The sequence below is a fragment of the Centruroides sculpturatus genome, unplaced genomic scaffold (assembly GCF_000671375.1).
Source record: "Centruroides sculpturatus isolate CEXI.00-Female unplaced genomic scaffold, Cexi_2.0 scaffold819, whole genome shotgun sequence".
NCBI classification, from domain to species: domain Eukaryota; kingdom Metazoa; phylum Arthropoda; class Arachnida; order Scorpiones; family Buthidae; genus Centruroides; species Centruroides sculpturatus.
This window is the reverse complement of record NW_019385148.1, coordinates 179,818-200,634: the sequence shown is the minus strand read 5'-3', so window position 1 is coordinate 200,634 and position 20,817 is coordinate 179,818. Positions and strand designations below refer to the sequence as shown.

The following is a 20,817-nucleotide window of genomic DNA, read 5'->3' as shown; positions in this document are numbered from 1 at the left end:
GTTATCCAAAGCAAAAGCAATTTCTCACATGATCTAATGTCTTTGATCTCTGGTTAGAAATTGATTTAACCTCTTTCGCAATGTTAGCTGATTTAATAATGTCTTTATTTTTCACGATTGTCGATATTGTTGTTCTTGGATTACGGTATGCAACAGTTAAATCTCAAACACATATGCCACCTTCATATTTTTCAATAATCTCTTTTTTCAGTTTCATTGTGATTCTAGTCATTTTTTTAGTTTTTTGTTGCTTTTCATTTGCCTTTTTGCAATTCATGATTAACCTACTTGATGTTGAAATTTTTATTTGCTGCTTGTGACGCCATGCTGAATTTTCATCGATGTTAAGTCTAAATTTTTTTTTTTAATAATAATTGTGTTTACTGTATTGTAAAAAATTATTTTTTTATGTTTCACAAACAAAATAAATATATTGAATAATATAGAAACAAAAAAAATTATATTTTAAAAGTTCAGTTTAATATAAAAATTGTGACGCTTAGCAACATCTAGTATCAAAAATGTTCCAATGTAAACATGAAAATATTCGGGATTGCCCATGCAGGTCAATGAGGTCAACGCGAATATTTTTGGGAACAACGTAGGACAGGTTAATAAAAATAATAAAATTTTACTTATGAATTAAAATCAGAAGAAATTTAACAAAGTTATAAACCGTGGCACCACGAACATCTAGTCTGACTTTTTTTTTTTTTTTTTAAATACTTTTTTTGCCCTGTGGGCACTAAGAGGGCCTCATGTAGCAGGCCCATTATGGGTTTGACCAGGCCCACAATGAGGTAACTGGGTGGTGAGCAACGGGGTCTGACATATCCGAACGGACCACCCCCAAAAATTCCTGGGATTCCTTGACTCGTCCGGATTCGATCCTGAGTCTCCCAGAGCGGTAGGCTGCCACCTTGACTGCTTGGCCATCCGGCTGTCTAGTCTGGCCTAGTACACCAATAGTGCTACTTGTTTATAGATGGCGTGTATAAGTTGTATACCAAGCAAAATTTGTTTTGTCCAAACAGGACGTATTCTTAATTGGATGTATTCTAAAACAGATGTATACCGAGATACCACTATATTAATGAAATTTTCGTTTTTTGTTTTAAACAATTGGGAATAACTTTTTAAAATTAAAAAAACTAACCAATTAATTTTTTTTTGTTTAAATTTAAAATTCAGAAATCTTAACATTGCTAATTTATTGTAACTATTATATTTAATTTATTTTTGTCATCATATTTTAAATCTGAAGATTAAATATCAAATTTCAAAAAATAAAAGCCAGCAAAATATTTTTCAAAGCTAAATTTATTTATAAAACATATATATACAAGATTTTAATGCAAATTATCAGACAACCAAATAAATAATGTCATTTTTTATTTTGATGAATAAAATTATTTTCTCCATCAAAATATTCACTTTCACATTCTATTACACTTTCTCAACAGGAGGGAAGTTTGAAAATACCATTTTATAAATGATCTGAGAAAATCTTTCTTTGTGTTTGGTGGACTTTGAAGGGTATTGTTAATCATGAGTATTTGAACCTTTATCATGTACTCTTAGTAGCTACTAAGAGTACATGACAAATTAAGGTAAAACAGCATCTTTGTCGAATCGTTGAAGTGTTTTGGTGTTTTACAAGATATCATGAAACAACAATTTACAAACCATGCAGCTATAAAAGAGGAAGTGGCTCAATTTTTTATGCTGAAAATGGTATTTTCAAAACTGCCCTCCCATTCAGAAAGTGTAATTGAATGTGAAGGTAAATGTTGTGATGGATAAAAATATTTTAAACAAAAAATATAAGCACTTTTATTCCTGTTTCAAAAACAATATTATTTATTTGGTTACTTGATGTTTGTTCACATTGTAATTGATCAGTAAAAATCTAAAACAATTGTGAAATTTAAATCAAATTAGTAATAGTAAATTAGAGTAATTAGTAATTACTGTAAATTGTTTTATACACTTGCATGAAAGTTGGAACAAATTAAACACAAAACTACATTATATTTATAAACATGCAAGCATTTAAATATAATTACATAAAATATTTAATTTAGGAAAAAAAAGCAAATTAACTATATTTAGATCCATATATTTTAAGTAAAAATTAGAAACTATTAGATTTATATCCTTATTTTTTAATATACAGGGTGTTTTTTTTTTAGAGGTATACAAATTTAAAATGAAATAAAACATGTAAAAATAATTTTAATGGCCATAATGTTGGTTTTATTTAAAAGATAATTTTATGCCATTAGTGTTTAAATATGATTTCGGGCATATGGGTGCCATGGCTGGCTTGAATGAAGCGCAATCAGGAAGAACAATTTTCGACAACCTTATTGAGCAACTGGGCATATATCGGCAATAATGCGGTGAATGTTGAGTAACTTACATCCATTAAAAGTCATTGTTTGGTATGCTTTATGGGCAGGTGGAAGCATAGGCCTATATTTCTTTAAAGATGATGCCAGCCAGAATGTTACCATCAATGGAGAGCACTTTTGGAGCCATGATTGCTGACTTCTTCATTCCTCAGTTGAATGGTATTGATGTGGCAGAGCTTTGGTTTCAACAAGATGGTACAACATGCCACACAGTGCGTGACACCATCAATTTATTGCAGGAAACATCCGATGAGTGTATAATTTAGCATAATGGACCTGTGAACTGGCCTCCATGATCATGTGATCTCACACCTAAGGATTACTTTCTTTGAGAATATGTGAAGTCACTAATCTACGCTGATAAAACACAGACGTTGGACCACTTGGAAGTTAACATTTGCCGCATTATTGCCGATATACGAGTTCAGTTGCTAAATAAAATGGTCGAAAATTGTTCTTTTCAATTGCACTTCAAGCCCAGCCATGGCACCCATATGCCCGAAATCATGTTTAAACACTAATGGCATAAAATTATCTTTTAAATAAAGCCAACACCATGGCCATTAACATTATTTTTATGTGTTTTATTTCATTTTAACTTTTTATACCTCTAAAAAAAGCACCCTATGGTATAGTTAAGTATTAAATAGTACTAAATACTAAATAAAATGATTATTTAATGTAATGTTGATAAAATTATTTTATTAATATTATAATAAATTTAGTAAATCCATTTTGTTTTTATTCAGATTGGTCATTTTTAAAGTTGTTTGGAGCAGCACTGCCCTCATATTGTCCCCTTGCTGTTAATTCTACTGTATTTGTTGATATAACAAATAATATGGTAATAAATTTTAAATTAAAAAATATGTATAATTTTGAATATTGTTTACATTATCATATAGACTAATATGAGTATTAAAATTTTAAATTTAACAACCTGAAATATTTTTCAATATAATAAATTTTAAACACTGTAAATGTTAAAACTAATGTTTATAACACTAAGATGTAATTTAATTTAAAAAAGAATTTAATAATTTAATTAAAAAAGAAACAGTATATCCAATTTTATAAGAGTTTCTGAATATTTTAATCAGAATAAATGTCAGTGCTTTTGGAATAAGTCTAACTAGTTCGAAAGCAACACTTTGCTTAGCTGTAGTTTAAAAAGTATCATTATTTTTTTCCTATTAAATTTTTTATAACAAAACACCTGTAATTAATAATTAATACTCACATGGAAGTGGTACCTTTCCAAAGGAGACATCACACAATGGACAGATCAAGGAAAGGCCAATAACAGGAAGGAGGAGAAAATTCCAGCTAATTGTGATGATTTAATAGACAAAATAAAATGCCACGGGATAGATGACTACGAAAGCGGGAGGAACTATTTCCACCCAGCTGACGAAACACACTACAATGTTGACCTACAGTTTGAGGGAATAGAAAACACACCAAGTGATTGGGCTGTCTACACAGATGGGTCTAAACAGGAAAGGGGAGTGGGTGCGGGAGTGGCCATATTTGCACGAAATGGCCGGAAGACCTTCCAAGCACACCTCAAGATGGCACCTTACTGCAGTGTCATGCAGGCTGAACTTTGGGCAATGCACAAGGCCCTAACTCACATAGCCACTAACATCAATTATTACAAAGGGATAATAAATATTTACACTGACAGCAGGGCAGTGCTGCACACACTTGAGAACAAAAGGAGAGCCACACGACTAGGAAGAGAACTAATAAACACCGCAAACTCTCTTGCTATGCATAGAATCATCCACTTCAACTGGATTCCGGCCCACAAAGGTTATGGAGGGAACGAAACAGTGGACCTGCTGGCCAAAAAGGCTTGCGTACTCCACTCCCCCCACACCTACTCACGCATACCGATGACGATGATCTGGGAGAAAATAAACTCAATCACAAACACCCTATGGCAGATTGAATGGGACAACTCCAAGACGGGAAGACTCTGCCATAGATTTATACCAACTCTAACGGCAAGGAAAAAAGCCCATCACTTTGAACCCGATCCAGACATGACCCAATGCCTAACGGGTCATGGGAAATTTCAGTCTTACCTTTACCGCTTTAAAAAACGCACGGACAATAAATGTGACTGTGAACTTAAAAGTGAGGGAGACGCCGAACATTTTATGTTCCACTGCCCTAAATTCCACCAGCATAGAGCAGAATTTTTTAGGGACACCATCACAAGTGGACTAACATGGCCACCACAGCTGGCAGACATCTTTGCCACCAAACGACTGTGGTGCAGCCTTCAAACATTCGTCAAGAAAACAAAAGAACTAAAACCGGACTACCTCAAAAAACAGCAACAAACACCGAATGACAATAGTCCAATCCACCAAACATCGGAAAGTGAAACAGACGAAGATAACAAGGACGGTTCCTGATCGTATATGCCATGTACAGTACATATAACTTCCCCTGTTTTACATTAATTAATTGCTCGATATTACCTTATATAAATTGTAAACATTAACCCTGAATACTGTTTGTATTGCCGCGCCATTTTGTTTATATGGTTTTCATGCTATTATTGGACCTTGTAACCATATTTTGATTTACTTAGTGTGTTGAGGCGTTTCGGGCGCCCATGGAACCCATGGTCACTTCCTTCCTCTCTCCTATCTATCTAACTTCCTCTTGCTGCTTATCATCTTACCTTCGAACCTTCTTTCCGTTTCCTATTTAAACGAGCTAAGTCAGTCAGCTAAAAGACCGACAGCTCTCTCACCCTCTTTTACAAATAACAAATAACAAATTAATAATTAATGAAGAACCATTCTTTAGGTTTTATACACTTAAAAACAAGAAATATAACAACAATTTCTTGAAATATTTTTATCATAATTATTTTATTTTATGCCTTCTTCATAAAAATTTACAATTAATTTTATATAAATTTTTGACAAAAGGCACAGGAGTTATTAAGCCTCAGAGGATGAACAAAATCATGCCACACAGATGTATGCTAACATCCATACATACAGAAAAAATTTCTGAATTTTTTTTTTTTTTTTTGCATTTGTCAATACTTTAAAATCCTAAGTTCAAAAATGTAAAAATCTTAGGGATCATTTTTTCACTGATCACCATAATCTCCCTCTGTTATATATAACAGAGCTGAGAAAGTAAAAATGAGATGAATGGAGAAAATACATCTGTAAATTAATATTGAATGCTTTTTAAATTACTTATTCTTGAATGTTAGAAGAGAGGTTGTCCAAAATTTATATAAAGTAATATTTTAAATTGAAATTTACTTAAAGATATATTTCATGGTGAACTAATTCATTTATTTTTTATTTGAACAAAAATAAATATGGCCTTAACAGTTTTAATTAGTAGCAGTGTATTAGTCCAGTCAGTTTGAAAATTTTTCTGATCATTTTCATATTAAAATTATTTGCTGATTCACATGTTTTATAGATAATCTAACCTATATTATCAAAGATGTTTTTGTATCTGATAAGTATCCAGATTGTTATTTATATGATATAACATTGAATATAAATTCCCTCAGTTTCACCAACACCTAATTTTTTGCTGAGTTTAAAATCCATTTATTTTTACAAACGTTTTCAACCTATTTACTATAGGCCATCATCAGGTTTACTATAAATGTTCCAAAATAAAATGTAACTTTTTCAAACATTTTACATTTTTAAAATTCAAAAATAATTTAATTTTAAAATAAATTGAAAGAAGTGTGTATATTAAATAAAATAAATAAACAAATAAAACATAGTAAACAAAGCTAACTATAAAGAAACATGCTTTAAGGGTTTNTAAAATTCCAAAAAATAATTTAATTTCAAAATAAATTGAAAGAAGTGTGTATATTAAATAAAATAAATAAACAAATAAAACATAGTAAACAAAGCTAACTATAAAGAAACATGCTTTAAGGGTTTTTAAGTCCAATTTTTTATTCTATTATATATTTCCATGCTGTTGGAAGTGCATTAACATCCCTAGCATTTAGGCAATGATTTTTCATTTTACTTTTATAAATTTCCACCTTTTCCATCTCCAATGCAATTAATGGAGAGTGCACTGTTTTAATGACTTTTGTTGAGAATTATATATATTCAGATATATATTCACTATTTATGATTTTTATAAACAAAAATATGATTATTCAAAAATATTTTCAGACAGGAATTCCATTCACACTCTCTCCTACACCTACTAAAATAGTTACAACAACAAAAGGGATCATCACGCAGAAGTATGCTGTGTACCAAATAAAGGAATTGCTTTCTATGCTTCCACATGTAAATATTGCTGCAAATTATGAGAAACCCCATATATATTGGCCACCTACATTACCAATTATTCATGCTACAAGATTCATAACTGGTTAGTATGATTTAATGTTTTGGATTTTTAATTTTGTAAATTGCAAATGTTTATTATTTTTTCGTGAAATATAAATAAATAAAATAAAATTTTTTACAGGTTATGGTGTAGAAAAAGGAGGAATACAGTGTCATATTTATAACAATCATCCAACCAAACATCTCAAAATTATATATTTAGAGATTATTCCATGGTTTTTAAGACTTTATTCACATACATTAGAAGTTAAAAATGGAGATAAATTTGTGTTGAAAGGTACATTTATTTCATTATTTATATGTTTAAATAAATTATATTTTTAAAATTAAAAAAATAACATTTTAAAATAGAATTTCAGTATTATCAGCCAGGGAGAGACCGAGAACAACCACATCACTTAGAAATGATTTTTACGTTATCACCCAATTCAGTCACTAAAGTTAGTTTTGAATTTGAACGTGCTTTTCTAAAATGGACTGAATATCCACCTGATGCTAATCATGGTTTCTATGTCGGTTCTTCTATTATAAGTACAGTAGTTCAACATACTGCTAATTACTCTTATATTCCATCAATTTATCAACCAATTGAAACACAGTAAGAAAATTTTTATTTATATTTTAGTTTAGTTAGATAATTTTGAATATGTACATTATTACAAACAATAGTGGCTACAATGTGCTTTTATCAACCATAATTTCAATTAAAAGTCAACAAATACAAATATTTATATTAAAAATAGAATTGAATCTGTGATTTGATGAACTGGCTTTAACACTCATTGTTGCCAAATTAACAACTGAATATTTTAAGTAAATAAAATAATTTATGCTTTGTATATTTAAATCAACATTCAGCTACCGATTTAAACATTTCAAAATAAATAAAAATAATTTGCATTTATAAATTAATTTAATAAATGTAAATTATTTTTATTTATTTTAAAGTGATTAAATTGGTAGCTGAATGTTCTGAAAAATTGAATAATTGAAAGTTGAACAAAATAGCTATCATAGCTGAAGGTATTCTCTATACACTTAAAATGTTCTAGAATGGGTTGGCAACCTTTCAGTGGTGTTGTACTGAACCTAACTTATAGTGTTATTCCAGCTGCTAACATGATTCTACCAAGTTTGTTATATATTTTATCAAAATTAGTTTGGTTATAATGGACTTCAAAAATACACTGGACGACAAAAAAAATAACGCACCATGAAGGACTTGTTGGATTTGAATAAAAATTGGTATATGACATCATCATAGCTAGACAGGTATATGATTGCAACCATAAAACAAAAACATACTTTATTGTTCAGTAATATACAATACAGTGCAGGCGCTAATATCCTGTTGGGCCGCCTCTAGCACGGATACAAGCTGTGATACGCCTTGGCATGGAGGCATAGAGGTCACGAATAATGTTCTGAGGCATATCTGACCATGCATGATGCAATTGGGACTCAAGATTCGTCAGATCCTGTGGCTGTCGCAGCTGGCGACCTAGGTGGTCCCACACATGTTCGATTAACGATAAATCTGGAGATCGTGCAGGCCAAGGAAGTGTGGCAACGTTACGTAGGCATGCTTGGGAGACCGCTGCAGTGTGTGGCCGGGCATTATCCTGCTGGAATATGCCTGTCGGAAGCCCTGCCATGAGGGGCAACACATGTGGCTGGAGGATGTCTTGCACATATCGTTGGGCTGTGAGGGTAGTACGCATGACAACTAGAGGCGTCCTACTGTCGTATGTTATGGCTCCCCACACCATAACACTGGGGGTTGGACCCGTGTGCCGCTCCACAGTATAGGCCGGGTTGACACCTTGACCAGCAGGCCGCCATACTCTCACACGGCCATCGTGAGCCCCCAAACAAAAGCGGGATTCGTCACTGAAGACAATACGCTGCCAGTCGGTAGCTGTCCACGATTGTCGTGCACGACACCACTGCAGACGGAGGCGTCGGTGGGTGGCTGTTAACGGTAGAACACGTACTGGGCATCGGGAGATCAATCCGCCTTCTACTAAGCGCCTGGAAATGGTGCGGCTGGATACACGGTTCTGTAATGCAGGTGCCACCGCTGCATGAATGGTAGATGATGAAGCTGTAGGTGCTGTCCGTGCTTGACGTACAATGAGACGATCCTCCCTTCTGGTGGTCTGTCGATGGCGTCCGGAACCCGTTTGCCGTTCGTGTGTACCCCTACTTACCCACTGCTCATAACACATCCTAACAGTTCTATCAGAACGGTTAAGATGGCGGCCAATCCGACGGTATGACCATCCTCCTTCTCTCAATCCAACAATGCGACCTCTCTCAAACTCACTTAACTGAGTGTAAGGTTGTCGATTGCGTCGTAGAGGCATGTCTGTCACACAATGAAGTCGAAACCACGAATAAAAGCGCAGAACATATGCACAAGTCGTCACAGCATGCACTTTTATACCAGATAGCGGAAGCATTTTTTTCCCTCTGGTGGCGATGTAACACAACAACCTGCTCTCAAAAGCTAATCATTTACATATCTAGCTAAGATGATGCAACATACCAATTTTTATTCAAATCCAACAAGTCCTTCATGGTGCGTTATTTTTTTTGTCGTCCAGTGTATTTATTTTTGAAGTTAAGTTGTTAATTGATTTATGTTCTTACATGTGACGTGCATGCATAACATGTAGAATCTCTTGTGTTAATGCGGAGCATAAATGCAAGAGATTCATTTTTAATGTACCACTGCCTACACTGAACTATGGCTTCCATTTAAATGTGTAATTAATAATTAAAATAGAATTTTTACTACATTTCTATTCAGAATGCTACTGAAAATTGTCTCATATGCCACAGGTTGCTGACCCCTGTTCTAGAATATATTATTATAGTCTGTTTTGATATTGATTACAAATACAGTAGAGCGTCGATTTTCCGAATCAATTGGGGATTGGGGTTGTCCGGATAACTGATATTTCGGATAACTGATTTACGTACAAAAAAATAGTTTAATGTATCCGATGTCGAAATTTTTCTCCGTTGCGTGTCGCTTCGCGTTGAATTTTCGTCGATGTTAAGCCTAACAAAGACTATTGTATCGTTAAAAATTATTTTTTTATTTTGTACAAACAAAATAAATATATTGAAAAATATAAAAATTATACTTCAGAAGTTAATTTAGTATCAAAAACATAAAATATTTGAGTAGCCCAAGACATGGCCAAAGATTGAAGCGCCACAGCACTGGCGAAAATTTAAATTTGCTGACTGGAATTCTTTCGGATGATTGACTTTCGGAAAATCGACGCTCTACTGTATAGTTTAGGTAAATTTTGAACAGGCAATCATTACATACAATATATATGTATTAATTTTTAAAAAAATCATGTCTTTATGTTTAAATACATTATTTTGTTTTTCTATTATGTATTTTAATTTAAATCTACTCTGTTTGTACCAATTTGAAACTGTGTTGTTCTACATTTTTGTTTCGTAAGCATGATATAGTGCAGTTAAATGAACACTAGGCATTATTTTATCTGTTTATATGCTCTTAGTTGATATTTGTTTTTACATGTTTTGGGATCTACAATGCTCCTCTCCAGTCAACTAATTTTAAATGTACATAATTATTACATAATATCAAACCATTTACAATAAATAATACATATAATTTACAAACATACCTTCTATTCCATTTTTTATGTTAAGTGAATTTAAGTTCACTTCTGTTGTTTGTATTTCTGAGACTATTTTAATTGATGTTTTTACAGATTTGCTATCAAAGCATCTTAAACCAGGTGCATCTTAAAATGGCAGAATAGAATGCATGAGTATGCATTCTATTCTGCCATTTTTGGAAGAAGTACAATAAGTTATAATATAGTTATAAACATATAAAACTTTGAATAACATATCTATTGTATACTTTGAAGACAATTAAAAATTTATAAATCAGTAATATAAAACCTTTGACACTTTTTCTAGCAATTTCTTTAATCAAACTAACGTTTTTGGCTATATTTAATGGCCTTCCTCAGATTCGACAATATTGGAACTTCAGATATTCGAAAACAAATTTTTAATATCTGGACGGATTAAAGAAATTGCTAGAAAGTGTCAAAGGTTTTATATTACTTATTTACAGAAGTTCTAGCTTTCCTTGCATAGAATTTATAAATAATTAAAATTATCCCTTAAAACTACAACAATGCACTTCATTAGGATTGTTGTAAAAGGAAATCTGTTCTCATGCACACACTTCTACAGAATTTTCCATCTGCATCATGTAATCTTATATTGATTTACATAATTTTATTTACTTAAAGAATCAAACTAGCCAGAGTTTTCAAACTTTTCTAGTATAAAAGTTAACTTAGAATAAAGGTTTCTTTTGGATTACTTAAAGATACTATTTCTTTGGAATTTTCTTGACAAATTTTCTGGCTAATTTAAATATATTTGATTCTTTTTACATAGATTTTTGTTTTTATAATTTTTATAATTTGTAATGCTTATACATAATACTTATTTTACATTATACTCATTTCATTTTTATAATATTTTTAACCAATTCTTGTTTATTGTAACACTGAGATTTTTATTTATGCTGTTTTTATTACCTAAGATCTCTATGCTTTCTTTAAATTTTCTGCTGTATGTATCCTGTTCTTTTTGTAAGATTTTTACATTATTTGAATCTATATTGCAGTTGTTTAGTGTACAGTGTTCATAAATTATAGAGTTGTTTCTGTCATATTTTAAATGTCATATGCTCCTTAAGTCTAATCTTCATTTTTTTCTTACCTATATCAGTGGTGGCCAACAGTTTTTGCCCCCCAGGCCAAATTGGAAAGAAAACATTTTTCATGGGCTAAACCAGAGGCTGCCCTAGGAAGATTTTGAGGTGGTGCAAGATCTCATTGTGGTGTCACCCCATAGAGACTAAATTGTAGATAGAGATTACAGATACATTTTTCACATTATCATGCTTTATCAATACTCTACACTGTACTTACGAGATTTGTAATGGAGGGTTAACTCTAAACACACAATGAGTTGTTGACCTTTTTTTCTTTCTTTCTTTTAGGTGTCAGAATTTTTCATAGAGCTATTCAGATGTGAGTAGCTAATATTGAAAGATTGATCGTGGGCCACATAAATTCATTAGATGGGCTATATGTTGGCCATGCCTGACCTATATAGTATTTTGTGGTGCTGCTACATGTACACAGAATTTGATAAACGACATTGTTGATTTCTTCTGGTTTTTGTTTTTTTTTTTTTTTTTGGAAGTGTCTGTTTTTAATTCTGGAGAATAATTTAGTAGGGTCATGTAGTTCAGGGTCTCCTGCTCATAAACTTTCCATATCTGGTCTTAGCATTCATCTATCTAACTCTGTTCTCGAGATTAAGAAAAGACAGATGGACGGATGACAGTAGGAATTTATAGGTCTACAATTTTTTCAAATTACAGCACAAAAAGTTTTTTAACACCAAAAATCACTACTAATCAAAGAATTTTTCTCATTTAGGAAGATTTATGTGTTATTGAGAACAGGTTTTACTGTAAACATCAACATTTTGAATATGAGTTTTCAATTTTTCATTTCATTTTGTGTTTTATTTTCCTTTTTTCTTCTCTCTCAAAATTGGATATTTAGTCAAATAGTTTGGTTTTGAGAAAGTATTTGATCCAGATATTGAATATAATGTTTAGTATTTGGCAAAATACCAAATAAATACTGTTATATGGATATAGGAAACAATTTACAAGATTTAAAGAAGAAATTTGATGAGATTTATAGAGAAGAAATTGGCACACCTTTGTGACTGAATATATTTGAATACTGAATAATGCCAAATATTCAGTTTAACACTATTTAAAAAATTGTGAAAGTTTTCTTACACAAACATCTATGACAAATTTTTGAAACTGATTCACATAAAAGAAAGTTTAATAATGTGATAATGTTTCAGAATTCAACTTTTTTAGAGAATTATCATGTTTTTCTTTTTGTATATTTTTTCTATTTGTTAATATCATTTACCTAAATCCTACATAGCATGGGAAAAGATTTAGCTGGTGACTAAAAAAATGATTTGTTAAATTTAATAATTTATTAGTTAAACATTCTATAAAAATAAACTTACATTTGCAAATATTATAAGCTTATTAGAATTAAGCTAAATTAGATGAAGAAATAGTGTATGCTTGTCATCTATACTAATATTATAAAGAGGTAAAGTTTGTAAGTTTGGATGTAGGGGGTAATCTCCGAAACTGCTCATCCGATTTCAAAAATTTTTTCACCACTATTTAGAATGAACCTCAGGGTGGACATAGGCTGTATATTATTCTGTTAAACATTCATATAAATTAAAATATATCATCTAGGATTAATGCTTTTATGTCCAACAGATGGTGCTAACTCTGCGAGTACGACGACATAAGTTTGCTTTTCTATGAGGATAAACTAAAGCAGATCATCATCTATCTATCTATATAAATAAAAATGTAATGTTTGTTTGTTCCTACCGATTCCTTTGAAATTTTGACACAACGTTGCATTCGAATACGCATGTGTTTTTATATAATATAAATGTCAAAATTCCTTCCACTGGGGGGAAGATGGACAGGATTAAGGCTTACCGTGAAGAACTCTGCTTCTATTTATACTATTTTAGATGTGGTTTTTTGTGTTTTTTGATTGTGTTTTAATAGGGTACATCAAGAGAATGTACACTAAGAAGGAATTTTTCGAAAAATCCCCCCACGGGAGAAGTGTTATACATTTATAATAGATACATTTATAGCCATAACAATGCATGGTGGGGTCTGCTAGTTATTTAAATATTCATATTTGGAATTTGAAAAGTTATTATTTAACATAACTTCTTTTTAATATTGCTAATTTTTTAAATGAATGTTTAGATAATGAATTATACACATTCTAGGTGAATTATTTAAGTATTAATATGGCTAAATTATACATACTGAGTAAAAATATATATTCATGAAATAAACTGCCTTTTGAATTCTTAAAATTATATAAATGATTAATGTTTTGGAAAAAAATATATTGTTTTATAACTAAAAGTAAAGAAAATTTATTTTTACATATGCTTTAAAAATCCAATTCAAAGAAGTAACAAGCTTTTTATACTGTTATATGTAACTGCATTGAAACAATAGTTTATAAGAATTCAACATTTTTATTGTCAAAGAATTGTAAAATTCTCATGGTTTTAAAAGTGACAATTACTTTTGACTTTGGTTTCATTCAAATTAGATAAGTGAAAAAATAAAAAAGGTTGATTCACTCTGGTTATGTCATATATCATTTGTGAGAACTTCTGATTTGTTTAGTCATGGCTATTATATCTTCATGGGTGACATGGTCAACATTCTCTTTTAGTGAAAGAGATCTATCTGTTGCTCTGGGTGACAAGTATTGAATGGCATATGTGAGATGAGTGGGTAGGGATGTCCTGATACCAGAAAAATATTGATACCAGTATCATGAGTAGTTTAAAAGTATTGATACCAGTATTGGTATTAGTATCAGTCTTAAAGTATCAATAATGGCTTGGTATTGGCATTGGATATTGAAACTAGAAATCTTGCTGACTTTGAAAAAATTTTTGAAAATATTTTCAAAAATTCAAACAAAATAATAAAAATAACTTTTAAAGTCAAACTAAACTTAAAAATGAACTTGTTTGTGTTTCTTAGTGTAACATATAAAATATTTAATCTTTTATTTATTTTTACAGGATGGGTTAAAGTGTACCTAGGTAACCCCAATGGCGGCACTTTGGACTATTCGTGCTCCCGGCAGACTCCTCCTGGAGGGGAGCCGCCGGCAGGCCGCCCATTGTTTAATGTCACTAGTTATTGATTCACGGTAGTTCTTGAACGAAAGAAAGAAAAAGGAAACGTCTACTAAAAATGTAGTTAACCTAACCGAAGCACCGCCATTGGGGTTACCTAGGTACACTTTAACCACCAGGTGTACTGTGGTGGCATTTCGAATTACACAAAATCATTTTTTTTACACTGGCACCTATTTGTAATACATAAATCAGTTTGGCCTAGGTCAAACTAGTTAAGCCTAAAGTATTTAGGCTAAACTAGTATATCCTGACATGCGTAGGATAAACTAGTTTGGCCTGAAATCGGGTTTGGCCGGTATGAGGGAAAGTATGGCTATCAGTCAAAAAATGATTCCCCAAGATTTTTACATATTTGAACTCAGGACTTGAATTGTCAAGAAATGCAAAACAATTTGGTGATCTTTTCTGTATGTATGAATATTCGTGTGGGGGAACTTGATTTTGTTTACCCACTTTGAAGCTTAATAACTCCTGTGCTTTGTCAAAAATTTCTGAAATTTTGCAGGAAGTTTGTGTATTAAGGGAATTGATGCTATTAAATTTTGGTGGTTAAAGATCGACTGGATGGGGGAGATAAAGGAAGTCATGTGTCACATCTTGAGTAGGGTTGGACTTAATAGAGAGGTTGAGGCGCACGTTTTAAACGTGTAAACGTGTACGTGTGACGTTCGGCGCCGCTTTCCTGTAAGCCTAAAAGTTTGACGATGGTGTTTGGAATGTCGAGCGTGATTCCACCGACTATCCAAACACCATTGTCAAACTTTTAGGCTTACGGGAAAGCGGCGCCGAACATCATACGTACACGTTTACACGTTTAAAACGTGCGCCTCAACCTCTCTAATGACGATTTTACTTGTTATTAGCATTTACAATTTTTTTTATAAAACTCATTCCTGCCCTTAAAGTTAAGCTTTTGCCATTTTATAATACTTAAAAATATTAGAAGTTTTTAATAATAAAATATCAAAACAGATGGCACTACAAATGCTATTTTAATTAAATGTTGCTGGGAAAGTTAAGAAACTTGTTCTGGATTTTTTGTACTAGGCACTTTTTATTAGGCACAAATAGACAATTAAATCATTTCATTCATTTAAGTCAGCTGGCCTATGGCTTCATTCTGGCTCAGCTGCCAAATAAAGCTGATACTTCAGCTTCTATTCTGTCACATTTATTTTTCCTGTCTGGCATTAAGCTGTGTGTCATCTGCCTGGTTATGTAATTTTCAATCCTAAGCCTGACAAGAAATCTTAGTTTGAAGTTGTCTTTTAGATTTATTAATTTAATATCTTTGATTAAGACATTGGAAAAGTTCGTTGATAGGCATCTAAGGAACATTTATTTGAATAGGTTTTCTCTTCATTCTCTTCAGTTTGCTTATCAATGTGGTTAGTCATGAGAGCCATCAAAGCATGATGATTTCCCTTTTTGGTATTTCCCTGAGAGCATTTATTATGTAAGACTGCCCTCAAAGTGGTATGTTTTTACCTTTTCATTATAGATGACCTTATTGGTTCTGGTTGTATGCCTAGAGTTACATATTGTTCTACTTTGCACAGAGAAATTTCCCAGTACTCTGTCAGACCTTCAAAGAGGTCTGACTTGTATGCAAAGCTGGTGCATGAATAATAGCTTAATTACTCAATTAATAGCTCAATTAATAGCTTAATTAATCAATTAATCAATTAATACTTAATTACTCAAGACTGATGCTTAATTAAAGCATCAGTCTTGACAAAACTATTATTGCTCCCTTTAATCTCAGAAGAGTTTTAAGGGGTTTTTCTGAACCTCTTCTCTGTGGTAAAAGGATACATTTTTCTTCCTTGATCAAGTATCTTGAGGTTTTACTTGACTCTAGCCTGTTGTTGATTTTACAACTTGAGATGGGTGTTAGACAAGGCCAGGCATATATTCTGGTTATGTAGAAGTACTCTTGACAAACTACAACTACATATCCTCTTTTGGATTTTTATTATGATGATTATTTTATTATTTAATTATTTTATTAAATTTTATTATTGGATTTATTATTGATCAGAATAGCTTATGCTACCTTTGTTTGATGGCCATGGTACTGGTAAGGACTGTCAGATTAATCTTCAAAGTTTGCAGTGCATTGCATATCTATTACTCCAAATGGTTCTTCCTCTACACCTGTTCATTCAAATTGAGGTGAGGAGAGACATTTATAGGCTCAAGTATACTTGTCAACTTACTTCTAAACCAAATACTGTTGTACATATTGCTGTATTGAGGGACATGATAAAGGAAGACATCTTTTCTGTAGATTCTAACAGAATGTTATCTCGGTTCATTTGTGACATGCCTTATCTGGTCTCCTTTCTCACTCACCTTGACAAGAATTCTCTAGTTCACCTAGCAAATAGGCTAGATGAAAAAGTCTTACTCTGCTTTAAATCAGGAATTAACCTCAACTGCTTACAATGATTGGAAGTAGTACAAACTTTAATAGCTCTAAGGAAAATATTATAAGAAATATAAAGGCTGGTTCAGATCCTACAATGGTATATGAATCATCCTGTTTGACCAATAAATTAGCATTACATTGCCAACTATCTCCTAATGGTCTAGCACTCCAAGAGAAAGACTTTATTATGGGTAACCCGTAGGGATTGCAATCCAGCTGGATTTTTGCTGGACCAACATCATTCCAGTACAGATGTATTTTTGGTGCAATAAAGTGTTATCTATCTATCCAGCAATTTATGGTTTTTTTTTTAAAGAAATAAAGCATTTTTTAGAAAATACTTAAGAAACTTTTATTATTTAGACTGGTCACTATAAATCAGTAAAACTTCTTACACGTTTAGGTAGTAAACTTAACTTTGGTTTGGTTTAACACTTGAGATAGAGATAATTAACTTTAAATGTTTAGTTAGATTATAATTATAATGTAATCTTTAAGTTAAATAATAGCAAAGGTAATTCTACAAATTAATTTATATTAATATATTATATTATAATAATGTAAGGACAGATAATCAGTGGCTAAGTGGTTATCAGTCTTACCAGTTTTCTTATATAGGCTCTACATATCAGTCTGTAGTTATTTGTAAGTAATTTAATTATTAGTGTTAGTGAAGTAGTGAGTAAGTACACTGAACGACAAAAAAAATAATGCACCATGAAAGACTTGTTGGATTTGAATAAAAATTGGTATGTGACATTGTCATAGCTAGACAGGTATATGATTACAACCATAAAGCAAAAACATACTTTATTGTGCAATAATATGCAATACAATGCAGATGCTAGATATCCCATTGGGCCACCTCTAGTGCGGATACAAGCTGTAATAAGCCTTGGCATGGAGGCATAAAGGTTGCGAATAATGTTCTGCAGCATATCTGTCCATGCATGATGCAACTGGGACTCAAGATGTGTCAGATCCCGTGACTGTCACAGCTGGTCCCACACATGTTTGATTAACAATAAATCTGGAGACCATGCAGGCCAAGGAAGTGTGGCAATGTTACGTGGACATGCTTGGGAGTCTGCTGCGGTGTATGGCCGGACATTATTCTGCTGGAATATGTCTGTCGAAAGACCTGCCATGAGGGGCAACACATGTGGCTGGAGAATGTATTGCACATATCGTTGGGCTGTGAGGGTAGTATACATGACAACTAGAGGTGTCCTACTGTCATATGTTATGGCTCCCCACACCATAACACTGGGGGTTGGGCCCGTGTGCCACTCCACAGTATAGGCCAGGTTGATGCCTTGACCAGCGGACTGCCATACTCTCACACAGCCATCGTGAGCCCCCAAACAAAAGCGGAATTCATCGCTGAAGACAATATTCTGCCAGTTGGTAGCTGTCCATGATTGTTGTGCACGACACCACTGCAGACAGAGGCATCGGTGGGTGGCTGTTAATGGTAGAACACATAGTGGGCATCAGGAGACCAATCCGCCTTCTATTAAGCGCCTGGAAATGGTGCAGCTGGATACACGGTTCTGTAATGCAGGTGCCACCACTGCATGAATGGTAGACGATGAAGCTGTAGGCGCTCTCCGTGCTTGATGTACAATGAGACGATCCTCCTTTCTGGTGGTCTGTCGATAGTGTCCAGAGCTCATTTGCTGTTCGTGTGTACCCCTACTTACCCACTGCTCATAACACATCCTAACAATTCTATCAGAATGGTTCAGATGGTGGCCAATCCAATAGTATTGGCCACCATCAACCCTCCTTCTCTCAATCCAATGATGTAACCTCTCTCAAACTCACTTAACTGAGTGTAAGACTGTCGAATGCGTCGTAGAGGCATGTCTGTCACTCAATGAAGTCACATCCATGAATAAAAGCGCAGAACATATGCACAAGTTGTCACAGCGTGCACCTTTATACCAGACAGAGGAAGCACTTTTTTCCCTCTGGTGGCGATATGTCACAAGAACCTGTTCTCAAAAGCTAATCATTTACATATCTAGCTAAGATGATGCAACATACCAATTTTTATTCAAATCCAACAAGTCCTTCGTGGTGCATTATTTTTTTTGTCATCCAGTGACTATTAGTCTAGTAGTTAGTTATTATTATCACAATCATGAATCATATACATTCATATCATCATATATCTAAGATACTGATACTCATTAATTTAATTAACTCTTTAACTAACTAGGTAGTCTCAGTTTCTCACTAATTTTCACAATAAAATTGCCTAGCCTAGCCCACTAAACACTTATAGAATAAAAGTTAAAAACTCTTACTTAATAGAACTAGAGTAGAAGTTATAAAATATTAGTCTTGTCTTGAATAAAGTATTTTAAAGGATTAAATAAAATTAAATCAATCACTTCTGTTATTTTTTTTTACTTTTCTGGAAGTTGGATCTCAAGAAACAAATGGTATTGATGGCGTTGTCTCCCTACCTAGTTCTTAATGTACTGCATATATATCCTGCTGCAGAGAAGGCCCTTTCTGCCTCTATGCTAGTTGGTTTCAGGGTCATCAAATAATCATAAATCAAAGATAAGTTTTTACCTCTGACTCCCTCACTTTCATAAACAGCCATTTCCTTTTTTAATAACTTATCATAATCTTTCTCAGTACTATTTTCTTTCTGTTTCATGAAGTTTTCTTTCTCATGCCTTAGTTGGATCTCCAATTCTTGTTCCAATGTGAAATTCAGGGAATCTAGGTTATCTGGATCATCGTTTTCCATTTTCATAACATCCTCTACCATTGCTGCTGGTTCCACTACATATGTATTTACACAATTCAGCATATTTTTCATCTCCTGGTGCATTACAGTTTTTTTTGACATTGTGAAAGAATAATCAGGCTTTCAAAATTTTTGGTCATACTTCTTTGGGTTCTGTATGTAAATCAGCATCCCTGTGACTTCAGAAAGATACCATTCTCTGATTCTTTTGTGGAGTGCCTCAGAAAGGTTGGCACTCAAGATTGTGTCCTGGCTTTTTAGTTTGTCTAAGACAAATTTCAGGGTTGTGTCAGCAGTTATCAAACTTGACTCTTTTTTACAGAGAGCTTCTTTGGCCAGTTTAACCAGAATGAAGACTGGTGATCAACTCATTGATTAGTGACCTCTTGTCAGCGGAAAATTTACTGTCTGAGCCAGTGTCTATTAAGGGTTTATCGATGCAAACTTTTACACTGTAGAAACGTTTCAGCATGCTGAGGAGGCTGTTCCACCTAGTGCGGCAGTCAAGAATCAAACTGAATTCTTTGCCCTTTGTTTCTTTTACATATTTTTGCAAAAACGTGTCATCTTTGGTTGGTGATTTTTTAAAAGTCGTATTCTATTGTCAAGTGTAAGCTTCAAGGTAGAGAGAGAAGTGGGCCATGATGTTTTTTGAGTCAACGAAAGCCGCAGTCACGGTGTTGGTGGTTTTCACTCCGTCAGTGGCAACAATGGTGTTTATATTTTGATGGGCTTCCCATTCCTTAAAGGCATAGTATTAGCCAACCATGAGCGATAGAGTGTGTGTCAGCATCAATATCTGCCAGACTACCTGTTAAACATGCAATAGGCTTAGCAGAGAGAGTGACGCGACTCCCAATCATTGCATGATTGCTGGAAAAAAGTATGAAAACTTTCTTATTTTTGTTTCTGGTAAAATATCGATTGAGCTGAAATAAAAGGTTT

General features: G+C 33.0%; 1 protein-coding gene across 1 annotated transcript in view; it reads left to right on the top strand.

Moving 5' to 3' along the window:
• The window catches only part of LOC111635449 (GPI transamidase component PIG-T-like), a 54,553-nt gene that overhangs the window by 16,106 nt on the left and 17,630 nt on the right, over positions 1–20,817 (top strand). Inside the window, exons 6-9 of the mRNA XM_023380410.1 lie at positions 3,164–3,258; positions 6,608–6,812; positions 6,912–7,067; positions 7,142–7,388. Coding sequence (XP_023236178.1) covers positions 3,164–3,258; positions 6,608–6,812; positions 6,912–7,067; positions 7,142–7,388 — 703 coding nt within the window. The remainder of the gene's footprint in view (positions 1–3,163; positions 3,259–6,607; positions 6,813–6,911; positions 7,068–7,141; positions 7,389–20,817) is intronic.